Consider the following 22,537-nt stretch of genomic DNA (forward strand, 5'->3'; position numbering starts at 1 on the left):
GGCTATGTTATAGGCCCGAGTGGACCCCAGAACACACATGCAAGTCCCCTCTCTGGTCTCCTTATTCTCGAGGGATATGTTCCCTGACTGTTACATTTCTATGAATCCTATCATCATAAGAAATCACAGCAGTCATAACACTTTGGGTACTTGCAGGAATGACTTTCTATAGAAAGCAGCAAAAGCAGTACAGTTATCCTATTTTTATTTTAAACAGTAAGGATCAAACAGGTCAGTTAAGCTTATTTACCTTTTTTTTTTTTTTTTTTTTTTCCAAGAAAGCAGAATAAAGCAGAGGTCCCGGATTTGTGAGCTAGGTAGGACATAACTCATCCTCGAGAGCCATACGATGTCCTCGACCTTTATGACTTACCTGAGCAGTGCCAGGTCTGCATGTGCAGACGGCTCAGCGGTCGGAGTGTGGCATTGCTTGTCCACAGGTCCCCGCGCAGCTGCCGTGCCCACATCGGCACGGCCTTCCCGGGGCGGCACTTCCCCACCGGCCGGCACAGAGCCACTGACCACGTGTGGGCCAGTCTGCACCCTCTGTGGGCATGAGTCATCCTGCCCGGGGAGCGGGCGGCCACCCTCCTGCCCGACATTGACTGTCCGGCCCCCTCTGCTGCTCCGTGGTGACGTGCCTGTGCCGGAAACCGAACAGCCACGGGAGGCTGCTTCCCCACACACTCGGCAGCATGTGGAATTTGTTTTCCATTTTGAAGTAGTTGCATAGCTCGGGAAGGAAGTAAAATGCCTGTGCTGTGAGCCAACATCGCAGAGGGAAGTCTGTCCACGTTTAAGGTTGGGGGAGAAGGAAATAAGGGGTGCTGGCTGGGTGGGCGAGAAAACGAAAGCTAAAGAGAAAACAGTTGCGCGTCTCCCGAGTGTGCATAATATCGCGATGACGGGGAAGCCTGCGTTTGTCAACACCGAGGGGGGCGGTGATGGGACAGCCAGCGTGCAGGCTTCCAGGCGGACCTGGGTTCGCGTCCCGCCTGCCTGTGAATGGTGCGCCAGTGTCCTAACCCTGCTGAGACAGGCCCTGGAATTGAGCCCCATTGGCACATGGCAACCCCGTTTTCATACCTTTTATGGGCTTCCTACCCTTCAGGTGTCACCTTCCCTACTCCCTCGCTGTGGTTTCCTGGGGTCACTTTCCAGATAAACTTCTCTACCCACACTCTGGGCTCAGACTCTGTTCCTCATCCAGACCACGGGGCTCCCACCCCGTTCCCCCAGCGCCCCGTGCCGCTGTGGGGCGGAAGGAGGCGGCGTGGGCAGGTGTCCGGCCAGCTCTTCCCGCCACAGGCAGTCTCCCAACCTGCCTCCCCACCTCCCAACACCCCTCTCCTCTGCAGCCCAATATTTTATGAAAAATGACTTTGATTTGCTTGGGCAATGAATCAGAAAACAGCAATCTCATTATTCTGCTAAAAAATAAAAATGACACAAGTAAAAAGAATTTAAATGACTTTTAAAAAATATTTTTTCATACGGCTTTGAGTCATGCTTAGGGGTGGTCATTTCTGAGTCTGCTTTCTCTAAATTTCAAGTTCCCTGGGCAGCCATTACCGGAAGGCAGCCTGGTACCGTCGTCCCTTCGTGTCGTGGGGAGTTGGATCTGGAACCGCCACGGTTACCACCATCGGCGGACGCTCAGGTCCGTTGCGCGAAGTGGTATAGTATTTGCGTATAACCCATATGCACCCTCCTGTATACTTTGAATCATCTCTGTATGGCTTATACCTAATACAGTATAAACACTAGGTAACTAATTGTTCCACTGTGTTGTTTAGGGAATAACAGGAAAAGGGGCCTGTGCACGTTCAGTACAGGCACAGCCAGGGGAGGCGAGGACTAACCACACAGGACAGGTCAGCAGTCACGTGACCCGTTTCCCCGGCGTTTCCAGCCCAGGGTTGGTGGAATCCTCAGACGTGGAACCCGCCGACACCGAGGGCCACGTGTACTTGAAACGAAGGAAGATTGTCCCACTGTGTGCCAGAGCAGCCAGTCCACTGCCTATTGCCGAAACCGAGCCACCGGCTCTCTGAAAGGAGGTCCTGGTTTTTCTGCAGGAACTGGGAGGACATCAGCAGAAGCCGCGGAAGCCCTCAGCCGTCGTGCCGAGGGCTTCTTGACTCTCCGAGCTGAATGCTGACTGAGTCCCGTCTGGGTGCTTAAAATGTGTGGGGCCCTGGGGACTAGGTACATGGAGTTCAAGGCTCTTGGTCTACTTTGGTTTTGGTCAGGTAGTCAGAATTTTGTATTTATTAGCTTTAGTCTCTTAAATCAGGTGTGACAAAACAACAACCCTTGTATGATTTATGTGTCTCACTGAAAGAAATCTTGGCCACAGTGGCAGGTTCTCAAGGGAACGAATGTGGGTTATATTCAGGTTCTGTGCTTTCTTCTAGCAAAGAGGTATCCTATTGGCACTAGAGACCCAGTGATCTGTGTAACGTGGAGGGCCGTGGTGCTCACACTGCACAGAGCATCCTTACCATGCACCCCATGAGCTTGTGAAGATGCAGATTCCTGGGTCGTGCTGTCAGAGCGCCTCCCTTCAGGGCATCTGGGGTAGTGCAAGCTCTGTGTCAACCTCAGCTCACTCACACCCTCCCGCGGCCCTTAGTGTCAACGGGGCGGGTCTGATTCTGAGCGTAGGACCTGCCATTCTCTGAACCTTTCTGTACCAGGGTTTTGAGGACTAAAGGCAATATGTGTCTAGTTCTCAGTATGTTGTAGCTGTTGTGCTTGTGGGTTGCTATTCTCTGAGTTAGGGGTTATATGCCCCACACTCCCACCCCTGTCCCCCTTAGTGTGCTCAGGACACAGCCATTTGACCTGTTAGCTTCTTTGTCCCTCACGAGTCACTGACCTATCAGCTCACTGAGTGCACAGAGGAACAAAGACCGTCCCGAGGTCACCGGCTTTGCTGTGATATTCTCACCATCCTCCATGAAGAGTGGAACACACAAGAAACACGGAGAATTGATGAGTGATCAATGTTAGGTTCCTGTCTCTTTAGAAATGAATGACTGTTTGATTCTTGTGTTTATGGGTTTGAATTTCTGTCTTCGTGATCCACTGTAGGAAGAGAGGGCATGTCCGTGGGCTGTGTTTGACTTGAGCGGAAATAGCATCTGTAAAGACTCTTTATGGAGAGAATTAATTTTACCACTGGAATTCCCCAAAGAGCCTGGTGTTATTTTTAAGCCAACAAGGCGACCATTGAAGGGATCGGACCCGCCAGCCCTGTTTATATGGGGTTCCTATTAATGCTGTTCCTGTGATTTTAAGTAAGAAAAGCCCTTTCCCTGGTGTATGCCATCTTTTGAAAAATTCCAACAGCTTTTAAGAGAGGTTCATTGGGCATGGAGTTCCTGAACAAAGTCTTTATGTAAGCCCTGAACTTGTTGTGGCATTAATGTATTTTCCATCTATAAACAGCTATTAATCCTGCATTGTTAAGAGTGGGGGTTTATTTAATGGGAGACAAAATAGAAAGGACCTCTGTGTTCCCTCTTTCCTGTAGACACGATCAACCTGGCAAATGCTTACCAGATGATGAAGGTAATTGCAGCCTGAGGTTCCTTTTTTAATCCGCTCACCCCGCTTTGAATCACTCCCTTTTAAAATTGATGTATGAGTGGAGCGGAGTCTCAAGCTACCAGAAGCCACTTCGATACAAATTTGCTCTTTGGAATGAATTACTCCCGGGAATGTATGTGTCCATTGTACACCTTTCCACCGGGGGACGAATCACCCAGCCAGCCCCGATGTGGCAAAGCCTCTTACTTCCTGTTTATGAGAGTGGAGGCCCGTCGCCTTCCTCAGCCAGGTTTGGGATGACTAACAACGTTTCGCTCAGAGAACGCCCGGTTTGTGTATGAAACTGCTCTCACCGAGTCTGTCTGGCTGACACCCCAGGTCCCCAGATGTAAAAACATATTAGAGTTTTTAAAGATGGTTGGTGTATTTTAAAAATATATATTTTTAAAAACTTTTATTTAGAAAATTAAATTTAATGGGGTAACATTGATCAATAAGAGTCCACAGGTTTCCAAAAAAATTTCTTTTTTTGAATCTGATTGGGACATGCTAGCTTTACCGGCACACCGAGAACTTTGGCCTCAGAATCCTGAGTTTCTTCTAATAGTTTGTCAGGTGGTTTTCAGTCTCACCTGTGGGGGTGAGCGTGTGGTCTTCCGCTGGCAGGGGGAGGGGGGGCACTATGGTTCTCCAGGCCTGGTTCCCTTACAGAACTTAGTGTCATTGGGGAATCTGGTTTCCTTTTTCTCATTTTCAGTCATTCATTTATTCATTTGTTTAACAAAACGAACAGTGGCATTTTTTAAAATATCGCAGGCACGTGACGATGAAGTAGACATTATTTTCTAGGCTATTGTGGAGGAGAACTCCGAAACGCTTGTAAATAACCTTTCGGGATTTACAAACGCAACTTTGCCGTGCGAGGAAGAAGAGGTCCAGTGTGGAGGCAGAACACCATTGAGTTTTCTGTTTATTTCGAGCAACAGGGCCCGAGGAGAGGCGTGCGAGTTAGAGCGAGGCTTCTGGGAGAGAAAGTCAGATCAGGGGCCTTTGATCTGAGCTGTAGGTGGACAGGGGACAGATGGGAAAGCCTGCGTAGTGGGGCCTCAACTTGGGACACTGGCTGACAGTGGAGGCCACTTGGCTTGTGAGTGAAGGTAAAGGGGGAATAAAAATTAGAAGGTCTGTTGGGGCTCCATCGTGGGAAACCCTGACTTCGAGAAACTTATAGCCTGTCAGGCAGGTACCTGAAAACACCTCGGAGCACTGGTGGTTTCCCCGCCTTGGAGAGAATACAGAGGGTGTGTCTGGTCATTTCATGGCCACATAAGTGTGGCTCGAGACGCTCCCAGGGAGGTCCTGTGCCCTGCATCTCAGCGCTGGCGTTCCACAGTGGCGTCATTCCTGTGGGACTCGCAGTAGTGTTCTTCTTCGTGGCCAGGAGTACCTTGTGAAATAAATCCTCAGCCCAATGTTTTCGGGGAAAGAAGGAACTACTGTAGGTGCCCGATAAAACTCAAGCGCTCCTCAACACCATGAAGCCGTGTCTGCTATGGTGTGGTCCCTACGAATCACCCATCGGTGCAGCAGGTCCTGCTGGCCTGTGGTAGGGACGGCTGGTGGCTGGACACCCTGTCGCAAAGAAGATGTGGCAGTGTGGAAGCTGAGGGACAGCTGAGAAAGTTTGCCGGCATTTTGAGTGAAAACTTAGTCCTATATAATCTCTCCTACCTTAAATGCAAAGAAACCGGAAGGCTGGGGTGGCCGTCAGCTGTGCTGGGCAGGCAGGCTGTGCGCGGCTCCGAGGGACGGAACTGGGAGCTCCTTCCCGAACACCCTGTGTGAAGCTGCCGTAGGTACGCATAGCGAGAATTCCGCTGCTTCCAGAATGCCTCTAAAATGGCTTATTCTGGAAGCCCACCCACAAAACCCCACAAGATCCATCGCAGTTAACACCATAAAGGGAAGGGGAGGAGATCTGAATGACAGATTGCCTACTTTAAAGACTTCCACCCAGAGTGTAAGGCAAAAGTGTGTTTGTTTAGAGGAGAAATCAGTGACATTTGAAATTCAAGTACAAGTGCATCAGTTGCTATTATTTCAAACCTTTCAGTTATGACTTGTTGCATCTTATAAATTTATTTCTGGTCCTACAGGGCTCAGCTCTGATTAGCCATTTATAAGTTGCCCATTCCTATATAAAGCCTTTTATCTTTTATTCCTTTTTTGGCCATTAAGGTCTTTAACATGTTATGGGAGATAATGACACAGTTCCAATTATCCAATTTTGTTACTTGTTGGTTGATAGCTCCTGGAAAACCTATTGGAAAAGAGACATGAAATTGTTAGCAAAATCATTTTGTGTCTTCTGCAAGGAGCCCAACAGCTGCCCCTGGAGGGTGGGGGGACTCTGGACCACGTGGAGCAGTTTATAGAATGACCTTCCTTCCAAAGTCTCCCAGCAGGCTCCCTGTGGAATCCGGAATTTCCCAGGGAAGCACTCAGCAGCTTCTAAACAGAAGGACACGCTCTTCTCAACTTGCCTACACTTACCTTTCTAACACTAGTTATTTATCCCTAAACTGCCATTTGTGAATCTAATTCTGCTTTTCATGTTTTAGTTGACAAATGGCCACATCACGTGTCTGTGACGTTTAGGCGTCTTTGCAGAGTAGTGTTAGCAAAATGACTTCTTCCTGGATTTTGTCAGTACAGTATTGCTTTATAAAAATGATTGAGGAAGAAAAGAGGGCTGGCAGTGTTGATAAGAAGCTTAGGTCTCTTAAGCTTAATACCGTGATCTCAAAAATGCCCATCATCAGGTGAGCTCCCATCAGCGAACCTGTCACCCCACGAGGGTGGCCTTTGGTCTTCAGCAGGTCAATACGCGTTTACTGGGGAAGGAGAGAGAGAGAGCATTGAGACATGTATCAGATGTGTTTAAAAGATGAGGTGTAAGGACAAATTTTATAGTTTGCTTAGATCTCTTGGAACGGGAGTCTTCACAGAGCCTATGACCTCAGCTTTCATACCTCTCTGTTAGGACCGTGTTCCAAAGAAGAAGGTGACTGCCAGCCTGTCACCTTGGGCTGATCCTGGGTTCTTCCTCTTTCGAACTCAAAACATTTTGTTTATATACCTGATAACAGAAGTTAAGATTACTTACTGCCTTGCAACATCACTCTGGGTGTTGGTCATAATTTATCTACTAGATTGAAAATCCCCTTGGGAAAACAGAGACTTGGAGGAATACAGAAATGTATAAGACACAGCAGCAAACACAATTCTTGGTGAGTAGCAGGCGTTGCACTCAGATAGCTACTAAATAGAAGGAAGATTGTTAGGAGTCTCAGGGGTGTCTTAACCTGAAGTTAATGTGGTATTTCTGAGAGTGGGTTCCGGGGGGGGGCCGGGGCGGGGGCAGGGAGAATCCTTGGAGCTTGCCAGATGCCTTCTTTCTAACTAGTGCAAGGGAAGTGTGCCGAGACTTGTTCACATATGTAGGGAACTCCGGCTTGGCCCCGACTCTGCTGGGCTGAGAACGGTCCGCCCAGTTCCAGAGTCTGGCTGCGTGTCCTGGGAGAACACGGAACCCGGCCCACGTCCCTCATCTGGGTTGCTCTGCAGCTTTCATGGGCTGATCGGTGCCCATGACCTCGGGTTATTTTTGCCAATAAACTTAAACCACAACCGAAAAAGAACAGTCATTTCTGTATCACCCGTGTAGGCCAGTGCTGACATGTGTGCTGAGTTGAACTTGCAGGTTGTGATGTTCAGAACGTCTGTGGATCTGAAGGAAAGGGATCTGAGTTCTGGCTCCGGCCTCGTGCTTGACCTTGGGCCGGTTCCTCGAACTCCTGTTTCCTTAGCTCTTAACATGAAGGATTGGACACAACAGTTAAGCATTTTTTTTTCTTTTGCTCAAATTCAGTTATTGGATATGATTAAAGCAACAATTTCAGCGGCTATAGGAATGTGCATTTCTTTAAAAAGTTTGTGAAGTGAAATCAATTGAGCTTCCCATTTTGTGACAAATCTCATTAGCTCTTTAATTAGATTCAGGTCTTGACTGCCCTGGAGAAGAGTTCGTTAAGGCTTGGTATTAATAGCAGCCTGTCTCAGACATCAGGATCACAAGGAAGCTTAAGAACATTAATTATCCCCTTACGTCACCCTGATGGAGCAGAGAGGTTATTACCATTTGACTTTCACAGCTGGGTAAATCAAGGCACAGTGACACATTAAGTTGCTAGTAACTTGGACAAGGTCATGATGAATGTAGAGAGGGTAAGAACTGTGTCATCTTGGTTTTTTCTCTGTGTAGGAGAAAATGTCTGGATTATAAGCATATTTTTTTTCTTTTAAAGATTTCTCTATTGACACACCTAGAGTAAAATCCAGTGATAATGTGCCCTGCAGTGAAACAGATTGAGATGTAACTGAATCAGCGATGACCCTTGTCCCCTGGGTTCTTGTCTGGGGGGCTGGCTGGCTATCAGAAAACGATGCCTTGTGGTCATTTGGGGTTTTCTCAGTTCAGGAAAGGCCAGTTGTTTAGTGATAGTTTCACTATTCTTATTCAAGTGCCTTTTTTTTTTTAAGTGAGAGGAAGGGAGATAGACAGACTCCCACATGCACTTTGACCAGGATCCACCCAGCAAACCCTGTCCGTGGCTGATGCTCGAATCAGCCAAGCTATCCTTAGTGCCAGGGGCGTCGCTTGAACCAATCAAGCCACTGGCTGCTGGAAGGGAAGAGAGAGAGAAGGGGAGGTGGAGGGGAAGAGAACCAAATGGTCACTTCTCATGCGTGCCCTGACCGGGGATTACCCTGGGACATCTGCATGCCGGGCTGACACTCTTATCCACTGAGCAAACCAGCCAGGGTTGACCTTGTATTTTTTTTTAATTTTTTATCAAGGACCCTGATAACATCCTTGAGGAAGAAAAGAGGGCTGGCAGTGTTGATAAGAAGCTTAGGTCTCTTAAGCTTAATACCCGTGATCTCAAAAATGCCCATCATCAGGTGAGCTCCCATCAGCGAACCTGTCACCCCACATGGGTGGCCTCTGGTCTTCAGCAGGTCAATACACGTTTACTGGGGAAGGAGAGAGAGAGCATTGAGACATGTATCAGGTGTGTTTAAAAGATGAGGTGTAAGTACAAATTTTATAGTTTGCTTAGATGTCTTGGAACGGGAGTCTTCACAGAGCCTATGACCTCAGCTTTCATACCTCTCTGTTAGGACCGTGTTCTACGAGGACTTCTCCTCCACGAGGGGGAACCCGCCATGGAGGTGGCCTTCCGCACTGTCCTGCCCTGGAAACACCTGCCATACCCCTCCCTGTTCCTCCGAGTTCCCTAGTGGACTCCGAGGGCATTTGTCCCAGGATGGCTGAACCAGATCATGGCAGCCGGCTGTGAGGGAACACTCACTACTGATGCTCCCCCCCCCCCACGCTTATCACCAGCGAGGGGGCATGGTCCCGGGCGTCACCAGTTGGCTGTGATCTCAGGTTAAGCGGACGCGGAAGATTTATGAAATTTACATTTTTCTGGCGTGGCATTTATACTCTGATAGAATTCACTGCTCGGCAAGCTTGAACAATGGCATTCCAACTGCTGCATTGAATTTCCTGGACCCAGACATAGTAACAGTGAAGAAGGGTAGATTTCCAGCTATCTTCAGAAATGTAGGTTAATTTTTATATGAGAAGCACCTGTTATCATTGGTCTCTTTGTGAATGACACAGTTTTGGACTTGACTAGCTTTTGAATGTGGTCAACTCAAAAAAGTTATTTTTTTTCCCTTGCTGAATAATTGCATCTATTTCTATTGTTTCCTTTAAATGGTTTTATTTTCATTTTGTTTCACTGACTAGTGAAGAGTGATACTTGCATGAATGACAGCGCACAGCAGGTGTGGTGAATGAAAGAGGTCACAAACCACTGCATTTTTAAGTAAAAGCAAGAGAAAATTTTAGGGCAGTCTGAGTTAATTAAAAATAATCATCATTATACAAAGTTTTCAAATTTAAATGTAAAAACTGGGAGGTGTTAAGCTCTTCTGTGTAAATGAATCGGTGCTCAGCGTGCACTTGGCACTGTGATAAACTGTCATGAGCATTAATGCAGAATTTTATCATCACAGTGAAGCGTGGAGAATTGAAAAAAAATGGTGGTTTTGCATTTACAGAATGCTGGGTCTTTACCCTGGCAGCTCTTGGCTTGGTCATTAGATTTCATATTATGGATGTTCCCGAGTGTCCGTGGAGTTCGTCCAGGCTCCTTAAACACGAGCCATCTCCGAGCCCTGCAGGGGACTTGCAGTCTCCTTCGTCTTTGTATCGCCACAGCTCAGCACACACCTGGCGTGTAGCAGGTGCGGCAAGAATCTGCACGTGAATCAAAGCGTCCATGTGTGTCACGTGTCCTTCTCGGAGGGCCTCCCTTCCCACACTGTGTTGGTGATTCCAGGATCCCCTCATGTGTCACTCTGCCCCTTCTCCCTGGGGGTGCCATCCATCCCCATGGCTTCCCTGCCCGGACTATTGTGATGCTGCCATATCCACATCCCCGGGCACACCTGCGCCTCCTGAGCCCTGGGCTTCTCCCATCCGATGGCCCTCAAACGCGCCTCAAACTCAAGACTGAGCTGAGCTTGTGACTCCCACCCCCTCCTGTTCCCCATCGACTCTGTCACTGCCGTCCTACGTCCCTTTTCTGCATGTCATTACATGAAATAGGTGGCAAGGAGGAGACTCGTGGCGTCTGCCCACTCGGATTCTCTGCGTTCACTTCGCTTCCTTGCTCTCACTCTATCCTGTGCTCATTTGGATCCCTGTGCCCCGTACCGCGATGTTCCTGTGACTTCGAGTCTGGCTTTCTGCCCAGGTCTTCCTCTCTGTCCTTTCCTTCCTCCCCGCCCCTCCCCACCCCTCCCCTGCTGCAGCCACACTCAGCATGCCCCCAGACTCTGCTGGGTCCTTCCTACGATTTGCTCTACTCAGCTGCCTCCGCTCAGGAAGTCTGTCATCCCTGCTGCGCACCCTACCTGGTCATCTTCAGCTTTAATGACAAAGCCCCCTCAGGTGTAAAGACTTGGCTCAAGTGTCTTCCCTGCTATGAAGGCTTTTCAGGCTCCAGGGAGAGTGAGCTTCATCCCTGGGTGTCCCCACTTAGCCTCGTGTGGACTTCTCTCACATCATCTGTGACCCCTTGTGGCATTCACTCGTGTGTGTCCCTCCCCTCCTACCAGTCGGCTCCCCCGAGCCTGGAAGCTCACCTTGAGAATGGGGGCTGTCTCGTTCATCTTAATATCGCCGGCACCTGTCACAGCACTTGGGAAATAGTGCTCAAAACTTACGCTTTGAATGGATGAGTGGAGGGTGTGTTTATGCCGAATAGTAGGAGTGCAGGTTGCTTTCTCTGGTGTGCCTTAAACAAAGGTGCCCGCAGCGGCCTCAGGAGCAGTGATGGAGGAACACTGGGTTTAGGGTCTAACCTTGCTTTCCACGCGATTCGCCCGCCGGTGAGCAGACTGCCTCTGTGGTGCGGCGGTACAGGTTTGGGGGAGGGATGTCGGCACCCCCCCTGTCACTGCTCCCCAGAATTTTCCCAGGGATGGCTCGTGGTTTTTTTTTTTGTTTTTTTTTTTTGTGTGTGTGGTCAGCACTTCCTTCTGGGGCTAACTTACTTTACAGTCAACAACAGTGAAGTATAATTGGGATTATCTGGTTCTTCTCTGGGTGGGGTTAACCCTTAGGGTGTTGGAAGAGGCAAATGGAAGGAGAAATTGGAGCTCTAGAATTCTGTAGACAAATGTTTTTCAACCCCTGGTCTGTGGACCGATGCCAGTCCACCAGAAATCTCGTGCCGGTCCACGAAAGAGCTAACCACCCTGGTTCTGTATGGAGTTCATAACCCCAGTGATCTTAGTCGAATTTGCTTATGCTCATGGCGATCTCTGCCTTAGCTGTCCTCAAAATCATTCTCCTATTTTCACTGGTCCCCAAATGTAAAAAAGTTGGAAATCTAGACCCCTGGTCGGCAAACTGCGGCTCGCGAGCCACGTGTGGCTCTTTGGCCCCTTGAGTGTGGCTCGTCCACAAAATACCACTTGCGGGCGCTACCTCGGTAAGGAATGTACCTGCCTATCTAGTTTAAGCTTAAACAATTTGGCTCTCAAAAGAAACTTCAATCGTTGTGCTGTTGACAGTTGGCCCTGCTGACTGATGAGTGTGCCGACCACTGCCCAGACGATGCAGACGTTTTCTTTAGGTGCCTTCTTGACTTAGAACCCTTTGAGTAGTGAGTTTTTTCAAGCTCGCTGACCCCCCCCCCCCGGGAGTTCCCCCCCCCAAAAAAAATGAAATTAGTTCCAGTTATAGTTTTATTAACTTAAAATCATGTTTGTTTGATAACCAATTTATGGAAACAAGAAGAACATACATTTGCCTTTTTTTTCATGTTGCCTTAGACGTGTACGGCCGTACTCTGGGTGGTCAGGAGGCGCGAGGATGCACGTGAACGACGTTCGTGCTACTCAGAGGGTTCAAAGCAAGGGCCTGTCTCGTGAAGGGTAGTATCAGCGTGGATCATGGGGCAGAATTTCTATCATGAATTCTGTCCACTTCCTAGGGCTCCCAGAGCTTCCCGAGGTCTCCTGGAGGCCACTGTTCTTGTCCCCTGCAGGCTGAAGAGCTTATCGGTGTCCCCATCTGTGGCTTTTCAGCCTAGAGCAACTCAGACAGGAACGAGACCGAGACCGGTGACTTCTGTAGCTGACGGGGGTCCAAAACCCTCCGGTGTCACCTGGTTGGTGGGGCAGTCTACCGACTACAGGAGTAAGAGTAAGAACCTGTGTTCTGTTTGCTAGAGGCTTGTCTTTCCATCTTTCCTGGATTTGTTCTTTTGAGAACCACTGGAAAGAAGTGTTGAGCTGGCCCGTGTATAGACCGTATGTTTCACTCCATAAGACACACCTGGCCATAAGACACACCTGGCCATAAGACACACCTAGGATTTTAAGGAGAAAAATAAGAAAAAAGAATATTCTGAACCAAATGGTATGTTAAAATATTTAATAAAATACAGTATTTTTTGCTCTATAAGATGGATGGGCATTTCCCCCTCCACTTTTGGGAGTAAAAAGTGCATCTTATGGAGTGAAAAAATACGGTAGTTGTAGGTTGGAAAACCACGTGCTCTGCTTACTTTTTACATTATTTCTTCACACTGACTCCAGAAGTGAACGAAGTTTGCTGTTCCTCTCGGGACCTTCTGTTTAGGATGACGTTGCGTTGATGCCAGAGAAAGAATTACACTTGCAAAGGAGCAGGTTGTGAGTGGCAGTAAGAATCTGCGAGGCTGCATTGCTGGTTTTCCAAGATAGCCCTCAGGGTTCTGCGCCCTTAGCCAGAAACAGGCCAGTGTCAATGACGGTCACTGCTGTTTGACTCTTGGTCCGAATAAATGATCTAAGATCAGAGTTTAGTGAAGTACAGTTTACACACAAATGACAAGAGTGACAGGCATGTAAGCCATTGTTTGGCTTGGTCATTGTTGTGCTTGACCAAAACAGGCGGATGTTGCTTCTTCAGTTAGCGAGAGCCCAGATCTGTTTCCGACCAGCTACGTGCACAGTGTAACGCCAGTGTCGCTGAGGACCGTTGTGGCCTGCGTCCTAGGTTGTTAGTAGTTTTTTCTTTCCTTCTTTCTCTGTCTGCACCTTTAAGCCAGTCATGCATCTGCTCTGCAAATGGCCAGCCTCACAGATGTTTTTGTCACTTTTCATACAGATTTCAGCAACGTCCCGGACATCACCACTGGCCTGAAGAGAAGTCAGACCGATGGCACGCTGGATCAGGTGGCCCAGAGGGAGAAGATGGAGCAGACGTTCAGGGTAAGATGCCGTCTCGAGTCTCAAACAAGGACCCGACAGGCACGCGTGAGTTCTCACCTTTACGGGAGAAAAAGAAGGCAGAGTAATTCTAGCTCTAGGTTCAGTGGTCGTGACAGACATTTTCTTCCCTAAAGAAAACAGGTTTCTTATTTTTAGAAATGAAGTATTATTAAGAACCATTGACGATAGCCAGGCCACCTTCATGACTTCGGGTGGGCCACCAAAGAGCCGTGCAAACATGGCCATCCATACGTGAGGACAGTTTTGACGGGAAAATCTAAGCTCAGGGGTTCAGAAAGTAACGTTAAATTATTATTCTTTTCCTTTCCTACATCTTTTTTTTTTTTGGTCAAAGATAAATTATTTTTGGAATGCTGTCATTTTGTTGTGGCAAAAATATATATAAAACCTATAATTTGTCATTTTAACCACTTTTGATTGTACACTGCAGTGGCTTTAGGTACATTCACAATATTAATATTGTACAACCATTACCACTATCCATTTTGGGAACTTTTCCATTGTGACAAATGGAAATTCTTGACCCATTAGACAGTAACTTCACATTCATCCCAGCACCCTGGCCCCTGGTAATCTCTGTTATGCTTTGTCTCATCTGTCTATTCTGGGTCTATGGAAGTGGAATTGTCTTTCACGCCTGGCTTTTTTCCCTTGGCATAATGTTTTCAAGGTACACTGATGTGGTAGAGTGTCCGGACTTCACTCCTTTTTAATGACTGAGTGATATTCCGTTGTGTGTATAGACTGCATTTGTTTATCTGTTCATCTCTTGGTAGATATCTGGGTTGTCTCGACCATTGGCTATTGTGAGTAATGCTTTAGTGAACACCGACATACAAATATGTGTCTGAGTTCTTGTTTCCAATTCTTTTGGGCAGGCTTCTAGGAGTGGAAATGCTAGCTCATATGGTAGGTCTATGTTGAGCTTTCCAAGCAGCAGTCCAGCTGTTTTTCGCAGCGCTGCACCATTTCCGTTCCCCCCAGCATTCCCACCAGCAGTGTACAAGAGTTCCAGGTTCTCTCCGTCTTTACCAACACTTGTTATATTCCAGTCTTTTCCTCCATTTTTAACTGTTCTTAGCTCCCCTTTCAGACGTGGTCTGATTGGCATGATTGATTTTAATGCACAGTCCTGTTTTAACTGATTTTGAAATTATAACTGTATTATATTTCTTGCTTTTGTTTTAATGCAAAATAAGAATGGAGGGAATATAAACAATGGCAGCTATTTCATTAAAACTTATAGTAGGGCCACCTTCTCGTTGGTTTTAGACTAGTACTGCCAGGAGCCAGTCCCTTGGTGAGCGGCCGTGCTGCACACCCTTTGGTGATTGATGACATTCGCCTAAGAAGGGTGGCTCAGGTTAGAGCCTGCCCGCTTCCGTGTGGGTTCCGGTCGCGCTGCCACGTGGCGCATCCATGGCTCAGCCAGCCCCTTTCTTATCCCCTGCTCACCTCCAAAATCTCCCCTCTTTTCCCCTGCCTCGTACAAAGCAAATGTTCAGCTGTCTTCACGGGTCTGGTTGTGCCCCTCAGGATGCAGTTTCTTTTACTAAAACTGAAATCATCTGCATTTTTTAGTCTTGCTACTCTGTTCTGTCTCTGGTGAGTTATTCACTTCTAAGTTGTAGCTTGTATTCATCTGTTTTTTTGTTTTGTTTTGTTTTGAAGTCGTAGATGCTAGAGCATCAGACAGATGTGTTTTGACTGCTTTGTCTTAAAATTTTTATAAAAGGCCAAATACTTCTGACACACTCAAGAAGCTAGTCTGTCTATTTAAGGTAAGTGTGTCGGTGGGCAGGTGCGGTGGGGCAGCTTGGGGACATCACTTGTCACCACTAGGGAGAACAGGTTCCTCGCTGCGACAGTCCATTTCGGTTACACGTTAGAGCTCTCAAGAAAAAGATTAAATTCTTTTCCGATTTTTATTTTAAGATTCAAAAGAATGGATATGCAAAAAATGACCACGTTAAGGCCATTTTCAACTCTATTACTTTACCAATCACAATTAAAACACAACACTGACAAAATGATCATTGAAGCATCAGGTAGAAATTTCGAAGGGGAGTGAAAGCTGTAGTTCAGCTTGAAATTGGGGCTGTCTGGGCCCTGGGCAGTGGACTCAGTGGTAGAGTGTTGACCTGGCATGTGGAAATTCCAGGTTTGATTGCTGGTCAGGGAACACAGGAGAAGCGACCATCTGCTTTTTACGTCTTCCCCTCCCTCTATTCTCTCTCTCTCTCTCTCTCTCTCTCTCTCTCTCTCTTCCTCCTCCTCCACTTCCTCCTCCTTCTGCAGCCATAGCTCGATTGACTCAAGCACGTTGACCCTGGGCACTGAGGATGGCTCTTTGAACCTCCTCCTGAGAAGCTAAAAATAGCTCGGTTGTGAGTGGCCCCAGATGAGCAGAGCATCGGACCTAGACAGGGGTTGCTGGGTAGATCTCGGTCGGGGCACACGTGGGAGTCTGTCTCAGTATCTCCCCTCAGCGTACTTAAAAAAAAAGAAAAGAAATTGGGGCTGTCTGAGCCTTCCTTTTCCTTGTTACAATGGTTAAATGAGAAAGTAAGTATAATAAATACCAAGGAACATATTAAAAAGCAGTGAAAGAGAATATTAGCATGTTAAGCATTTGCTGTCAAATTTCAACTCTTAAGTAATTATCTCACCTTTTTCAAATTTGGCGACGCCTATCTATAATGGATTTCAGTACATTAAAAAAAGTATATCCTAGTGGCGTGCCTAGCACTTAGTTCACACGTTCTTTGTTCCTTAGGAAAAAAGAGTTTGTAGCCATCATAGGTAATAACTGTGAAAAGAAAATTTTGAATTTAAGAATTAAAAACAATTTTCCATATTACTTAATTATTATTTTTAGCATCCTAGAAACATCAGGTTACATCTGAAAGCAATCCTTTTCCGTTTTCCAAATGGTGATTTGGGAGTTGACCGTGTGTGCCCAGCGTGTCCCGGGCGTGAACCTTTCTGGCTGACCCTGGCACGGCGTCCTGATGCCCACTGAGGCAGTCACTCCACAGAGAACACCTGCCTCTGTTTCCCGGGCTTCCCGACTCGGGGTCATTAACTTCTTTTCAGATTAGACCCTGCTGGAACCTGGCCTATTTGGGATATTTTACTAACAATCTGTTAGCTAGACTTTACAATAAGGACTAATTTCCCTTGGAAACCCAGTGCAGCCTGGCTTGATGGAGCACAGCTGTACGGAGGGCTTTGACAGCCCCACAATTTCTGCAAATGGTTCATAATTGATTGCCTTCTCTCTCGTCAAGGGTGCCTATTACTGTCACAGCTCCTTGTGCCCCTGTCAACCTCTCTTCTGTGGGGGAGGTTTTCTTTTTCTTTTTCCCTTTTCTGTATTGTTAGCAATTAGCTTGCCCTCCTGTTTGGTGTTTGAAAGGAATAAATAATTTCTCTCTTGGTGAGGGGGTTGGAAGACTTTCTGGTTTGTTCTGGAAACTTGCAGGGTGTTAAGCAGTCCCCACAGGAATGCCGCTCTCTGCCCTCCGAGCTGGCCGGGAGGCTGTGGCTCTTCGCAGCTCTGCAGTCCCCACGCGTGCCCTGACCCGGTGCCCTCCCCGAGGGGGCGGGCAGGTGCCCAGCATGGGGCAGAGGTCCAGGGGCAGGGGCTGAGCCTGCCACAACCCGTGCCGCTGCCTGCTGCGGAGGAAGAGCGTGGTGGCGCTAGGACGTCCTTGTGAATGTGACTTGGAAGAGCGTTTGGGATTTTTTTTTTTTTTTTCTCATTGCCTGGGGATGAGAGTGAGAGTAGCAGTCTCCTTCCCCAGCAGCTGACTGTAGACGGGCTCGGGATCGCTTCTCCCCGAGGGAGCAGGTCTCTCTGAACTCGGCCTTGGCAGGGTCAGCATGTAAGTAAGGGCGGGATGCCCATTCTGGCCCCATTGCAGGCAGGCTTGCATGGTTGTCTTGTCTTTGTCTGGAAAGTTGATTTAACTCTGAAGTGTCTAAGGGCTGTTATCCGGCTGAGGAGCTATGCCTTTCTTTGCAGAAGGGTTCTGACCCTGATCCTTAAGCTCCCCGGACAGCGAAGGATGAGAGAATGTCTTCTGGATCTTAGTTACTCTGTGGCATGGTCAGCTTCTCTGTTCTCATTCCCAAGGAGGCACAGGTCTGGAAATTGACCTCTGAAATCATCTTGTCCTTTTGAAATCTCAAGATCCCAGGAAGTCCTGGGGAAATGTCGAATATTTGCTCTGTCCAGCATGTATGAGAAGAGAGAGGAATAATCTCTGGGAAATCCCTTGGGGCGCAGTACGCCTTGTGGACTGGGGCTCAGTGATGTAAAAAAAAAAAAAATAGCCACCCAAGGGAAACCATTTTCTACAAGGTAAGGAGCGTTGTTATTTAGTTCTGCCTGGCTCAATATTTTTCAGCATTTTAGAAGAATTTTATGTAATCGCTTCATGGAGCTTTGGCAGTGATTATTTTTATAGTTGGTAGGCGTCGTGTTGATAGAACAGGGAGTATTGGGAATCTGGAGCTATACAGCGTGAGAACTGTGTTATGTGCTTTTTGCCATTTAACCGACCACGTTTGAGATCTATTTTGTCCTGTGTATTATTTTCAAAGTAGAATAAAGGGATATGCACTGATGGATATGTTTCAGGACAAAGCACAAACACAACCTGCATTTAATACTGAATGCCTTCTCACCCCCTTCGCTTAACTTAACCTTAGGCGTCTTGCACACAAATTGCTTTTAAGAGCTCGTATACTTCGGAAGCTAAAAGGGAGGAAAAAGATGATTGGGCATTCCCTCCCCCCCACGGGATCCTCAAATTATACATCTTTCTTTGATTGACCTTTCTTTGAGTCTCCTGTATTATTTCAAGATCTGTTTAGCTATAAGATGTTTTTGTTAAGATAGAATTTATTTGTAAGTAGTAAACCTTCCCATGTGGCTGCTATTCAGTAGGTTAATATAATCGTGACTTTTAAAAACAACAGTCCTCAACATTTTTAAATGCGTGTTATTTGGCATAACCTTCGTGTAAATGAACAGAAAGACCCATTGTCCCTGAAAAATGGCTCGGGAGCGGACGTTCTCCAGTCGTGAGACGGTCGCTTTCTGCCGTGGTTTGACTGCAGGTGGCCTTTCCTCCCAGGCGCTGGCATCATGGAAAGAGCTCCCGATCTGATGGTGGGTTAGAGACCTGAGTTTGTAGCGCGGTCCACCGCGGTTTTCCCACTGGGTGACTTGGGACAAGGTCCCCAACCTTTCTAAGCCTCTGCATACTCATCTATAAGTAAAAATGACAATACCACCAACCCCGTGTGGCTCAGGTCAGGTGTGACTAGAAGCACAAATACGGGAGATGGTTAGGCTCCAGGTGCCCTGTGTGTCTCCGATGGACACGTGCTTCTGCCTGCTTTCCCCTCTGTTCACCCAGCGTGTGACCTCGCCATCTCAGCTGCCCACTCCTCTGAGCTGAGTGTCAGTGCCCGGACCCTGCTGAGCTGCCCCAGGAGCTGAGAACACGTTGGAAACCCAGGCACGCAAGCTGAGCTCTTTTATCATTTGCACGAAGACAGAGCCTGCCCGCCCTTCAGTTTATTTTCCTTGTGTCGTGAGTCGACGACCTTCCAAAGGGTTTGCTTCGAGCGATTAAGAAGAGTGCACGTTCGATAGGCGTTCACCTGCAGCAGGAGTGGGCCGTGAGACTGAGACGCTTGGGAGGCTGCAGGGGCTCCACCGGGTTTGCAGACTTTTTGCTTTTGGAAGAGAGTTGTCACGAGGGCCTCGACAGGCGCCAGGGACACGGGCTGGGTCCAGGCGGAGCTGAGTGTTTTCCAGCAGCTCTCAAGAGCGTGGTCCTCCTTTCCTGACACCCAGTTCCCCTTGGAGGGAGAAGGTGGCAGGTCTGTGGGCTTGTTAAATCGGCCATGCTTAGTCTACGCCGGTGTCTGAAAGGCTGTTGATCTCTCTGTGGCTAGTTGGATATTTTTTTAATTATCCATTTTCATATTCGTTCCTGCTTTTCCTGGTCCCTCTTAGATCACTAGGCTGATGTGTCGGACACACCAGATCTTTGCTGGGTGTGGCGGGAAGGGACATTGCTACCCTGGAGCACAGAGTCCTGTCCTCTCTGTTGCCAAGGGTCACTTTCACATAGTATTCAGCAGGGTGGGGATGTCGCCCACGGTGCCAATGAGGACAAGAAAGAGAGAAAACCAGCTCCCAGGGCAGGGTGTGGGGAGGGCAGCGCTGAGCAGAGTAGTGATCTTGGGGGAGGGGCACTGAACTCGGAGGGGAGCGCCCTGAGCAGTGGCCACAGGGTGAGCAGTTTGGGAAGGGAGAGCTTGTCCAGAAAGAGGAGGGTGGACAGTGGACTTGACAGGGAGCAGCGGAGGGAGAGGACCCTGCTGGGTGACCTCTCTCGCTGCCCCTCACAGCTGTCCCCATCAGTGTGGCTGCAGGATGGAGTCCTCAGGGTTTAGTCAGGCGAGTGTGTCTGTGGACAGAAGCATACTAAAGGGCGGAGGGGGCTGTGGCCGCCGGCAGAGCTGAGGGCTGGCGGGCCCAGACCCTCAGGCGCTGCCATCAGCAGGCTGTTGCCTGGTGAGTGCTCCGCTGGCCACACCCTGCTGGCCGCTCTTAGAGCTCAGATACTGGGACTGCTGGTGGAGGGAGCCTGGCTGGGCTGTGGGGACCACAGGAGGCTGAGATGGTGCTGCGGATGTGGCACAAGCTTGTGTGTTCTATGCCAGTATAGAATACACAAGTGTTTAGGGAGCAGAGGCCATGGAGCCTACCAAACTGGTCTGGTAGGTGGGCTGCAGGGTATCCCTGCTGGGAGGCCTGGGGCCAGATGCCCCCCCATACCCTCCCCTCCCCCACCTTCCCCACCTTCCTCCTTCCCCTCCCCCCTCCTCCCCTCCCCCTTCCTCTCTCCTCTTTCCTCCCTTCCCCTCCCCCCTCCCTTTCTCCCCTCCCTCTCCCCTCCCCTCCCCTCCCTTTCCCCCCTCCCCTCCCCTCCCCCTCCCCCCTCCCCTAGTAGAGCTGAGCAGGAGGATTAAGGAGGCCATTGAGTTCCTTTCTTCAACTCTTCTCCTGGGTAATTGGCCTCCCTGTTCACAGGGCTGTTCCCTCCTAGCCCTCTTCCTCCTCCTTCCTCCCTCAGCACCTTCCTTCCTTCCTCTCTTCCTCTGGCCTGCGCTTTCTCATTCTTCTCCAGACTTTCCTTTTCGTCCTGTTTCTCTGGAAAGAAAAAAGAAAACGCTGTTACCGAGAGTCACCGTCAGACTCACAAAATGAAGAAGAGAGAAGGAGGAAGTCCCAGAGGCCGCAGGGGAGCAGCGAGCCAGCCCAGCCTGGGCTGTGGGATGGGGCTGGTCAGGGCGGGCGGCTCGGGCATCCTCCTGGTGCCGACGGGATGATCACAGCCCCTCCTCACGCTGCTGCGACCATGACTAACAGCAAAGGGGCCTGGTGACTGCAGAGCCGAGGCCACACACAGGTTCGACCCTGACTGAGCAGAGCTGCTAGGGGCACCCCTGGTCTTCACCTCGGGACTGACTTCCTGCGGAGATTTCTGATGCCAGTTTCTCCTTTGAAGCAGCAAGGGCTGTGGTTTTGCTCCGAGCTTGTCGATCTTGTCGATCTTGTCTGAGATGAGACTTCAGGAGGGATGGCTCCGTCCTTTGCAAGGACAAGGAAAGGCTAAGTTCCAAGAGGAGCCATCAGCCTGGGTGTGCGGGGGGTCTCCAGCCAGCGCTCTCTGAAAGGTCACCTTCGCCTCTGGCCTGCGGGCGCCGCGGGCAAGGCGGGGCTGGGCAGCAGTTCCGTGTTCCATGCTGGCGCCAGCGTGGGCCGTGTGCGTCTGGATAGGGTCACGGGGGAGAAGCCACCACATTCCCTCATCTCCCCTTCTCCTCCTCCTCCTCCTCCTCCTCCTCCTCCTCTCTGTGGCGGCCACCCCTCTCTTTCCCCGTCTGTCTAGGCTGCCTGGGTTGGAGATGGAGAGATACGGAGACCTCAGTATAATGTTGTTCCCCAGGAGAGAAGAAAGCAGGGAGACCGAGTTTCTCGGGCCAATCCCTGACCCCGGTAACTCTCACTGGCGGGCTCAGAGGGAGCCGTCTGGACACAGGGTGTCTCAAAGGAGGAGGACCTGGGATTTTGCCCCAAGTCTGAAACACTGAACTCCCTTTGTCCTTGAATAAGTCATCACACTTCTGCCTCTGTGCTGGCGAGGGGTGCTTCTGGCTCTGCTCTGACCATCTCTCCCGCCCCAACCCCACCCCTGACCTGTCTTTCTACCCAACACCTGACCAAACACACTCTTTCGTCCACATGAATTTGGAGAGATGCTTGGAAAAAAACCTAAGTTTTAGAAGACCCTAATTAGAATTAGCATTGGTTGTTTATTGTCTTTTAGGCATTATTGAAGTAGACATCTCTAATTTTATGGAGGCTTTAAAGTAATGGTAAGTGAAGATGAGGATGGTTAGAAACTCTCTGGTCTTTATTCTCTGACCATGTTTAGGAAATTATTTAGAGCAGAACAGTTGAGAATCTGGTGAAAGCGATGGACCCTCAGAAAATTGCTCAGATGCATACATACATGGACAGGGGCCTGCAGTCCAGGACTTCACTCATGTGACGACACTTATCCATGGATTTCCCCCTGGGGGATCTAGGAACTCTAGGCTCATAATTCTGACTTGGAGTAAACATCCAAATAGTCTCGCTTCTGTCTTGACTTAATGTTATTGACATTACAGAATCAGCGGTCCCGTAACTGCAGTATGAAAAGCACTCTGTTTACCCCGGTGGCATTTTGACCTGCTTCATATGTCTGATTGCTCGGCTGGGATTGGCTATTAATGTTTCAGTTTGGCTTTTTTGTTTGTTTGTTTGTTTTTTAGTGTGCTAAGAGACACTGAAGAGTGCTAAATATATAACAACTCCTCTTCCAATGGCAAATAAATATCAGGTAGAGACCAGAAGAGACAGCATTAGTGGTGGTGGCTCGACACCCCTAGACTGTTGAACACCAAAGGCAGCCTGGGTGTTTGA

At 48.8% G+C, this 22,537-nt stretch overlaps 1 protein-coding gene across 3 annotated transcripts in view; it reads left to right on the forward strand.

The window, feature by feature from the left end:
- Positions 1–22,537, forward strand: part of TIAM2 (TIAM Rac1 associated GEF 2) — a 106,442-nt gene that overhangs the window by 48,494 nt on the left and 35,411 nt on the right. Inside the window, exon 13 of one of the 3 annotated variants that reach the window (XM_066247828.1) lies at positions 13,355–13,458. In XM_066247828.1, the coding sequence (XP_066103925.1) occupies positions 13,355–13,458 (104 nt within the window). Of the gene's footprint in view, positions 1–13,354; positions 13,459–16,993; positions 17,367–20,956; positions 20,976–22,537 lie in introns of those variants that run through there. The other 2 variants (XM_066247830.1, XM_066247831.1) reach the window with 2 other exon arrangements.

The sequence above is a fragment of the Saccopteryx bilineata genome, chromosome 12 (assembly GCF_036850765.1).
Source record: "Saccopteryx bilineata isolate mSacBil1 chromosome 12, mSacBil1_pri_phased_curated, whole genome shotgun sequence".
Lineage (NCBI taxonomy): Eukaryota > Metazoa > Chordata > Mammalia > Chiroptera > Emballonuridae > Saccopteryx > Saccopteryx bilineata.